Below are 10399 nucleotides of genomic sequence, written 5' to 3'. Positions count from 1 at the left end.
GGAGGTCAGTCAAAACAACTCTCTTCAGCCATAGATTGTATATGGAGCAGGATATCAACTATGGCTCCAACTGACTGATTTGGACTGCTGTATTCATTTTTGCACACACAACTGCTATTGCGCCTTTAATTACAAAGCCTTTATAAACCATTTGCAAAGGTAATCTTATTGTAAAGTGGCACCAACTACTTATATCTTATCTCTTTTCAAAGACTGTGTAATAAATCTAAAAAATATTCTGTGTCTCAATCTGTGGATGTATACTTTGGTTCAAACCAACATGTATATTCCAGGCTTAAAATGAACACACCGATATATTTCTTTTTCATGCATGCATTTATTATCTACTCCATCATATAAGTTTTTTCTTTTTCATAAAATACATGGAAAATGATAACACTGGTAGAACAGTAAAACATATGCTCTCCCACATAATTACATGAAAATGTCCCATTTGTGATTTGTGTTTCAGCTGGTTTAGTTTGACTTGAGAGCTGAGGTGTTTTCAGCGTCATCAAATGCAGCTCATTCACACTCACTCGCTCACTCATATGCTCACACACACAGAGAGACACACACATGCTGTACAAGAAAATCTCCACAGCAAGTGCATTACTTTACATTTACATATTAACAGGTGAGATAGAATTCCTCATTGTGTTCGGTCCAGAGTCCGTTCATCAAATCCATTAATCCACTTGGCAAAAGTTCTTTTTTCCCTCTGGAAAATGGATATTTTTTAAAATCTGTAAGCAAGTAAGGAAAATGTCCACAGATTTTGAGGATGTCAGGATCCTGCTTAAGACACAGAAGACACTCGTATCGATTCGATTATTTCCACTTTAAAACAGCCATTCAGAATCAGGAGGGCATCAGGAAGAAGTAGATCCAGAGCTGTGAACTTATTAACCCTGAGACACAGAAGACACTTCTGTCTTGCTGGCAGACACTGAGGTCTCATCCTCCACCATGCCGCCCATTCCAATAGTGCTCAGCATGCAGTTACGGAACTGAAAAAGACAGCAGAGACAGCAGATTCAGAAACAAGGCCAGACAGTATTTGGTTCAGGAATGAATAAAAAGAAAACTAGAGACAAAATAACATATAGTAAACCAACCTGTTTGTTGAACAGCACATAGATGATTGGGTTGTACAGAGCTGAGCTCTTTGCAAAGAAGGCGGGGATAGCTGCTGTCAGGGCGCTGAAGGAGGCTCCCTTGTTCAAGAAGATCCAACCGGCAAAAGTGGCATAGGGCACCCAAGCTACCAGGAAGCCAAAGACCATCAAGACGCACATGCGTGTGACCTCCCTCTCAGCCTTCTGGGTGGACTCTGACTCCTGCTGCTGGGCTGCGGCCTGAAGAGTTTGATGAAATTAAAATTCATTCAAGTTCATCCAAAGAGTTATTAAAGTCTAAAATGCATGCCTAAAAAATTGACTTACAGCTTTGACAGTCAGCACAAGGCTTCCATAGGTGAAGAAAATCAGGAAGACAGGAATGAAGAAGTGGACGACGAACATGTACATGACGTATGATTCATTGTTCAAGCCTGGAGCCAGAGTGTAGTAGTCGGGTCCACAGGAGCACTGCATGCCCTCAGGAAGGTACCTGTGTGAGGTTTAAGAAGAGGAAATCTGCTATTTACTCTCTGGATCTGCATTCAAGACTGTATGAATGTTGCTTGAGTTGTTTAGAAGTATTTAAATCCTGCCTAACCAGAACAGATATTCATACTAAACTAAAACTTAAAACTTTAAAAGAATCTGTCAGTTACCTAGACCAGCCAAACAGAGGGGGAGCAGCACAAGCCATAGCCATGATCCAGGTGAAGACAACTCCAGCTGCAGCATGAGTTCCAGTGAACTTGAAGCTTCCCATGGGTTTGCAGACGACGATGTATCTCTCAACAGCCAGGACGACCAGGGACCAGAGGGCGACTTCACCTGCAGAGAGAAAAGTAAAAGAAGTTATTGATTTATGTTGTGCAATCTCCAGTCCAAACACACTGAAAACACCCTGGAGAAGGAACTTCTTCTTCTTCTTTCTAACCTCCTAGAGTGGCCATGAATCCCTCAACAGCGCATGCAGTGGCTCCCAGAATGAAGTAGCCATTCACAGCGGATGTGATGGTGATGGTGAATCCGAAGGCGCACATGATGAGTCCAGCCACAGCCAGGTTTACCAGGATGTAGTTGAGAGGTTGCCTGAGTTTCTTGTTCTGAGCTGTTACCAACAATGTCAGGCCGTTGATGGGAGTTCCAGTGCAGATCAGGAAGAACATGTAGAAAGCCAGAAGCTTGAACATGATGGGGTCTGCCAAGTAGTACTGTGGGTATTCAAAGGGACTTCTGACGATCCCGGTCCTGTTGGACATGGGGATGTAGTAGTTCTTGCCTTCTGTGCCATTGGGCTCGATTCCTCCTTCCCAAGCCATCTTCAGTTGCTTGAGTGAGTTGGAGCTTCAAGTGATGCTGGCTTCAATCGACAGTGGCAACACTGTGAGGAGTCACCCAGTAGTTACCAGTGGTGTTAGCTAACCCCACACAGGCAGCTTATGTCGCCCTGGTTGCTGTTTTATACCTTCTTGAGGTTATCCTCAAATTGGCAAAATTAGATTACAAGAGGATTGTGAGGAAGCGGATAGCTCAAGTCTTTATTGACTTAAGAGAGCCTTATCAGGTCGCAAGATTGATCTCTACCTTTACAGTTTCTATACTGTAAAATTATTTCTTCATCTAGATATTATGTGTTAGGAAAGAGTTACAGAAAAAATGTTGCTTTACAATATATACCACTTTCTTATGTGAGAAAAACTTTTTCTTACTTTGTAGTAAGTTTAAACATGATTCTTTTGGTGGAAATAATTTTTATCTGAAAGAAAATAATGTGCCTATTTTATTTAAGAATTACAGTAAAGAAGTGAGGGCTTTTATTTTTTTTAAGGCAGTTGTCAGTGACAGAGTAGTAAGTGTGCACATGAGCATGTAATTAAACTAGCAGTTAATTGGATTTTGCAGTACAGTAGCTTGCTGTTAGTTGAACCACATTAATATTTGCATAGTAATTGAAGTCATGTTTCTGGTCATTTTGTGTATTTAACTGAAACTACAAACAAGTTGGGGTCATAGAAGGAAATGAATGTTTTTTGTTTTTTGTTTTTTTTTAATTATTAAATTTTTTACCATTCCCTCTCTACAGACTGATGGACACTGATGCTGACAGTCCTTGCACTTTCCTATGAATAGTGAGACATTTTATAATAATAATAATAATTATTATTATTATTACTGAATAATAATTATTATTATTATTATGCCAAGAAGTCTTTGGTTGCTTTTTTAACCGCTGACCACTGTTCAAGCGGACTGCCTTCTGCTTGGACAAACTTTATTTTACGGTGGTCGTTTTTAATTGTCTCTTTTCCGGCGATCAAGATGCATATTCAGTAATAATAATAATTATTATTATTATTATAGTAGTAGTAGTAGTAGTAGTAGTTGTAGTAGTAGTAGTAGCAGCAGCAGTAATGATAGTAGTAGTAGTAATAGTATTTCTATATTATTTATTTATTCCCTGCAAACAAATGAGCACCTATTTCACTAGACTCAATTAGGTGTAATTTTTGCTTGCATGCGACATGTATTATATTATATTTTGCTATAATTTCATATCATATGTACATTATTTATTTGATCTATTTTGAAAGTCGAGTCAATCTTTTTATACATCACTTCATATTGAGCGAGTCCAGACCGGACTCTTGCGAATGTTAAAGTAGTTTGACCTACTTCTTCTAAATACCTTGGGTCAATCTTTTTTATTATTATTTTATTTTATTTTATTTTATTTTTTGTTTTTGTTGTAATTCCACTTCTTCAAGTTTTTAAAAGTAGTTTCGCCAGCGATGACTACATGTATAAGTAAACGCACCCAATATCACAGAGCATGCACCCTTCATGCAGACTGCAGGTGCATTAACGTAGTCCTAATTTGGCGCTGAGACACACGCACACACACACACACACACCCTGCCAAGAAGTCTTTGGTTGCTTTTTTAACCGCTGACCACTGTTCAAGCGGACTGCCTTCTGCTTGGACAAACTTTATTTTACGGTGGTCGTTTTTAATTGTCTCTTTTCCGGCGATCAAGATGCATATTCAGTCTAACTCCGGAGAAGCTCTGGAAGGAAACCGCGACAAAGGCTGGGAGATCGGGTGAGTGACAATTCAAGACGTATGATTATCAAATGAGTAATAACGGAAATTAATAATAGAAAATAAATAATATTCTGGGCAAAGATGTTTTGTGTTTTTTAGTAGCTGTTGAAGTGCCCGTTTAGAAAGAGAGCCAGGAGTCACTTTAACTGTATGTTAAAGTCCTGAACTGAAACCAGACTGAAATGATGGTGATGATGTGACATGTTAGTGACAGTTCACAATGCAAAATGCTCAAATATGATTTGGTAGTGTATTTTATTGTATTTTTAGTGTATTTAGTGCCTTCCCAGGCTGCACTACTTTCAACCATCGCTAGTGGCTTTAGTCAAACCTCACACTGTGGATCACTTGGCCACAAGGTGGCGAGCAGACTTCACTTCCTAACTTCAGTGTGTTGAGTCCTGTGCAGCACTTCGGTCTGAAGTACTGTCCTCTGTCACAGTGAGGACGAGCTGCTCCACAAAGTCCACCCTGACATAAAAGCATAGAGCAGGGGCCTCTTTTGCAAAACGGCATAAGGCCATTCAAATTAAATGACTAACGTTAGGTCTATATGATAGATAAATCAAATATTTTACTAAATGCAATAGCTTCAACTGCATTTTAGTTGTAAATACTCAAGCAATCACTCAAATGTTGGAATGCTTTGTAAAAAAAATATGCCATCAACATAATCCATAAACTACTCCTGTCTGAGACAGTGAATAGATTATGTAAGCTCTTCTAGTGAGTGCAGGCTAATATGTAACTTCCCAAGTAATAAGCCAAATCCAGTGTGCCTCAAGTTGAGCATCACTGGCATTGAGCGTCACAGCTCTGCATCTCCTGTAGCAGAGAGAGAGAGAAGAAGCTGCCTGACACATGGCTTAACAGATAACATTAGATGTAGTCAGTAATAGGGGTGTAGTGGTAAATACAGATGTGTGTAAACTGTGGTTTACCTGAAAACAGGTGAGTAAACTAGAATTTCCATGTCATAATACTTAATATTTCTGCAGCTCCTTTGCTGGATATCTGAGGGAAATATTGTAGCCTACATTTTACTTCACTGTATTTATGTGACAGCTGTGGTTACTTTTCAGATTTGTGCTGTTTCTACTTACATACTTACTACTTACTTACTAGTACTTAAAAAATCCATGTGCAGTTAGAGCTGATTATTAAGTTTCAGACGTCTATGAGTTGTGAGTAGTTCCAGCAAAGATACTTCTTCTGTCTAAACTTATTTTTGTCCAAAATGATCCAAGCAAATTTTAGAGAAATGTACAAAAAAATGAAAACAGCTAAGTATTTCAGAACTTTTTTTTTCTTCCAGTTACAAAAGAATATTCATGTCATTGCCCCTCAGATTTAGTTTGAGTTCCTATGAAGGGGGGGGGGGGGGGCAGCCCCTTGGTTTAGTAATCACTGGAGTACTATCAAGTAATTACAACTATCTCCATATTGAGCAGCTACAACAGTACAATGCTGCTTATACCTTGATGCGTCAATATTAACAAATAAGATTCAAAATTAATTTTTTTGTCCATTGGCCAAACGCCAAGTGAATGTTAAAATTTTACCAGCCACTTTTTGCTGCATAGTGAGTGAAGCAATATTACTGTTAAGAGTCTACTAATGTCAGAATAAAGAGGTACAGGGGGCATCTTACTGCAGAATTAGTATTTTTACTTTTGATACTTTAAGTAGGCTACATTTTACAGCTAATACTTTTGTACTTTTACTTAAATAGGATCATGAATGCATTACTTTTACTTTTAACCGACTGTTTTTACTTTTTTTGTACTTATAGTTGTAACTAAGCATCTAAAATTGAATGGCTTTCCCTCATTGGTCGTCCCTGTATTATCTTCATTATTATTATTATTATTATTATTATTACTCTTGCACTATATCTTCTGTTGTATCCACTTCTTACTTATTTTTGCGTGTTCTTGTGTTTTGTATTTTGTGTGTTGTCTGTTTATCAGAATGATGTATGGGTGGGTTGGTAAATGAGAGCCTTATGTGTGTATGTTGTATGTGATTGTGTCTACTGGACCATATTGTATGTTTTGTGTTGGACCCCCTCGAAAACGAGATGGGCAATCTCAAGCGCCTATGAATAAACTTTCAACTGAGCATTATGTTCTTGCAGGATACAGTGTTGGAGAAGCATTGGGAAAGGGATTAGAAAGGGATTGGATTAGAAAGAGAAGTATTTCGAAAGGGATCGTTTTGATTTTTTGAAGTGCGGTTGTATTAGGCACTTATCCGTAATCAGTGTGTTACCTACAGTGGATGGCAGTCGGCACGCCCTCTTAGTTTGTAGAAGTAGCATGAGTACTGGTTTAGGAAGCTAAGCAATGTGCCGCTGTGGACAGGGTTGGCAAAACATATTTTAGCCACCTAAGAAAAATCAAGATCAGTTTAAGTGTACACTGTATTTTCACTGCTTTATCTTGCCTTCAGAGTTTAAAGACAGGAATTTGCCTTCACTGTACATTAGCCAAATTTTGCTTTCCTCCAAAGCTTACCTTTCAGAGCACAGGAGTTACTGGTCTACTGCTGTGTCGATCTGTTTGTTTGTGTTATCGTATGACTTCTGTGTCTCAAAGGGTTATTTCAGCAACTCTTGTGTTCTGCCAGGTAAAACTACTGTTTTTGCCAAAGGCTTTCAAGAAAGTGATGTTTGGCTTATACTGTATATAGCATCCATGTCCCAATGGAAACTGCTGTCTGACAGCAAGGTGAAGCAGTGACAATATCCTAAAAGTTGAATATTACATAGACTCTGTCCATAGCAGTGCATTGCTCAGCTTCCTACACTGGTACTCCTGCTGCTACTCCGAACTGGGAGCAAGCTGACCTCCATCCACTGTAGGGGTGGGAATCTTTGGGCACCTGCCGATTCGATTATGATTACGATTCAGGGGCTACGATTCGATTATAAAACGATTATTGATACATCTTTATGTATATTGATGCACTTTTTCACAAACACATTTCTTTTTGTCTCACTGAATAAGCATTCGTCACTTGCAATTTTTAAAAACAGCGCATTTGTAATAAGAATACATTTCGATTATATTTTATTAAACTATTGGAAATATGTGCAAACTGGAAAGTACCAACAGTAGCCACTAGTAGCCGCAGCAACAGCAGCCTGCCGTCTCCCCGACTCCTCCGTCGGGTGGAATCGAGTTACGGCTTCTCATGTTTGTTGTGTTGCCAAAGTATTTTATTTTAGCTCGACACAGCTTACATATAACGTGGCTCTTGTCCAGTTCGCTTCCGCCGTCAACGTTGTAGAAGCCGAAGTGTTTCCACACGGCTGCTTTTAAATTAGAAGGAGCTGTTCGGACCTCATGGCGAGGTGGCTGCCGGTCGGCCATGTTTGTTTTCCACTGTGCGCGTGTCGCTCCAGGTGCGCGTCCCAAAGTGTCCCGGCGATGACGCGTACCGCGCTTCTTAGTTCCACATTATTTAGAAGGTTCTGTATCAATTTAATTAACAGATTTAAATAATCGAAATTTGGACGTTTGTGAATCGATTCAGATTCGTCCACGTCGGAATCGCGATGCATCTAAGAATCGGAAATTTCCCCCACCCCTAATCCACTGTAGGTAATACACTGACTATGGATAAGTACCTCAAACAACCCCACTTAAAAAAAATCATAATTTTCCTTTTAAGTTAGGTCAAAGTAATAATTGTATCATACAGATCAGTTTACATCCAGTATAAATCTTTCATTCAAGAGAACATAAGACCTAACAGCAAAACTGAAAATATGAAAATAACAGCTCTCATAATGGCCCTATTCAGGATATTATGTTAAATACAGTATGTACGCTTGCATCAGTGTTCTTTTGTCCTTTGGATGAGACGTTAAACCGACGTCCTGACTCACTGTGGTCATTTAAGATCCTCTTGTAGTTATTACAAAGAGTAAGGGCTTCTCTTGTGTTCTGGGAAATTCCCAAACAGGCTGCCTCCATCTGGCCACTTAATCACCCCCTAGTGTAATTAACTCAGTGTTTCCCTGCCTTGCCTTGTCAGACTCATGTGTGGTGAGAGTTGTGGTGCAAAATGGCTGCTGTGCATCACCTAGATGGATGCTACATATCAGTGGTGGTCAGAGCTGGTCACTGTTGGATGTAACAGTACATTATATTTTATACATTGACCATTGATTGATCATTTTGTGTGTGAAATTTAATATGCAGAGTAACTAAAGCTGTCACATAATTGTAGCACAGTAAAAGACAAGAATAGAGTACTTAAGTAAATGTACTTAGTTACTTTTCATCACTTGGTTATAGCAATGCTGTAACCATATTATGCAGTCAGACCGATTTTTGTGCAGCCCACAAACCAGCAAGCACCGGATCAAAACTCTAGTAGCATTACAAATGCCGCAGACTCAGTGTTGTTGATAATCCTCTTAACGTGAGTGTTAAGGAGACGGCTGCAGTCTGACAATCCCTGCGAAGACAGTCTGCCTACAAAGTTTAACTCAGGGCTCACAGGTCTTTTGCTTTCAGTCTGCTGAAAGTGCTGAAGTATAATTACCATGAAACTAATCAGGAACAAATCAGGAATTAGTGAACCATTAGTGTAACTCTTAATCAAAATTTATAGAATCGCTAATGATTAGTTAATGATAAGTTAATTAAGAAACAAGTGTGGAAGGAATCATGAAAGACTTGATAATTGATGATTCCCCTTTAACTCCCAATGGAGGACTAATGGAGGACCCCTCCAGTGGAGAAAAAGTGATGAATTGCCCTCTTGGATGTTCTTCCAGGGAAGAAAACTTGATGAAGTGCCGTCTTGGGGGCCCATCCGGTGAAGAAAACCTGATGAAGTGCCCTCTAGGGTGCCCTTCCAGTGGAGAAAACATCATGTAATGCCCTCTTGGATGTCCTTATGGGGGAGAAAACTTAATGAAGTGTCCTCTTGGAGACCCCTCCACTGGAAAGAACATGATGAAGTGCCTTCTTTGGGGCTTGAATAGTGGAGAAAATGTGATGAAGTGCCTTCTTTGGGGCTCGAGTAGTGGAGAAAATGTGATGAAGTACCCTCTTGGCTGGCCATTTAATGGATAAAATGTGAAGAACTGCCCTCCAGGATGCCTTGCCATGGGGAAAATATGATGAAGTGCCCTCTAAGATGCCCCTCCTGTGGGAAAACATGGTGCGGTGCCCTCTAGGCCGCTCTTCCAATGGACAGTACATGTTTTCAACAGTTTGACCATAAATACGTCACCACTTTAACCACACTGTTGCTCCACCACATGCAGCTGGTGCCCTTTCCTTTTTCATCCTTGCCCTGCAGACAGTCCGAGTCAGTGCCGCTGGTAGGTAATGATGACTTACTAGAGACTGGAGATCCTATTATAATGAATTGTTCATGAGTATCTGTGAATTGATCACAGTGAACACTTTTTAATGAGGTTCCTGATAAACTCTGAACCTGTGGGTGAATGGCACAAAAGTAACACTGATTCATTGATTTCTAATTACTTAAATATCATATAGGTATATATAAGTTTTTGTACACCCCAAGTTAAGTGATGCATAATACCAAATAGTTACAAAGTAGTTTGTTGTTACTTATCTTGTGATTACTTACTCTTTTTGTGGCCCCTAAAGTAAAGTGGTGCCTAATACTAAATAGTTACTGAGTTATTTATCATTACATCATCATTATCTTACTACTGGGTGATTACTCAATACTGATTCACTACTTCAACCTTACTACTTGCACAATAATCCACAGTTCCTCTTAAATACAGGAAAATATTAGAATTTATGTCTTTATGGTCCAGATTAATGATTTATTAAAGTAGGGGCTTCCAGTCTGTTCTCCTGTAACTCAACATTATCTACCATATAGTCCTTTATTAGGACTCATTATAAAATCGTCTCTTAATTAATTATTAGCCACTAAATGGCTACTAGCTACTAATAGCTATAAAATTTGATCAGCAGTTACTCGTTAACTAATGGTTCACTAATAGTTCCTTCATTCCTTCTCTGGTAAATATTTAAAAGTTTGTGGCCTGTAGTGTTACCTATTTTTCTAAGTATGATAGTTTAAATCATTTCATGCACACTTAGCATGTAAGAAGTTGTCAATTCAGCTGTGTTCCCAGGCTCTCTAGAAACAGACTGTTTCTACAACAGCTTAACTA

The 10399-nt window shown here is 39.1% G+C and overlaps 1 protein-coding gene across 1 annotated transcript; it reads right to left on the bottom strand.

Moving 5' to 3' along the window:
• Positions 1 to 317: 317 nt before the first annotated feature.
• LOC146331778 (green-sensitive opsin-like) lies at positions 318 to 2574 on the bottom strand. The gene is made up of 5 exons (XM_084735306.1): positions 2053 to 2574; positions 1778 to 1946; positions 1446 to 1611; positions 1119 to 1358; positions 318 to 1010 (listed from the first exon to the last, which is right to left on the bottom strand). Exons 1-5 carry the CDS (start codon positions 2435 to 2437, stop codon positions 906 to 908), a joined length of 1065 nt encoding a protein of 354 aa, XP_084591432.1. The 5' UTR covers positions 2438 to 2574; the 3' UTR covers positions 318 to 905.
• Between the last annotated feature and the right edge of the window lie 7825 nt (positions 2575 to 10399).

Source organism: Lutjanus erythropterus, chromosome 2 (assembly GCF_056507025.1).
Source record: "Lutjanus erythropterus isolate fLutEry1 chromosome 2, fLutEry1.hap2, whole genome shotgun sequence".
NCBI classification, from domain to species: domain Eukaryota; kingdom Metazoa; phylum Chordata; class Actinopteri; order Lutjaniformes; family Lutjanidae; genus Lutjanus; species Lutjanus erythropterus.
Note: the sequence above shows the minus strand (reverse complement) of the source record. Positions and strands in the feature narration are given on the sequence as shown.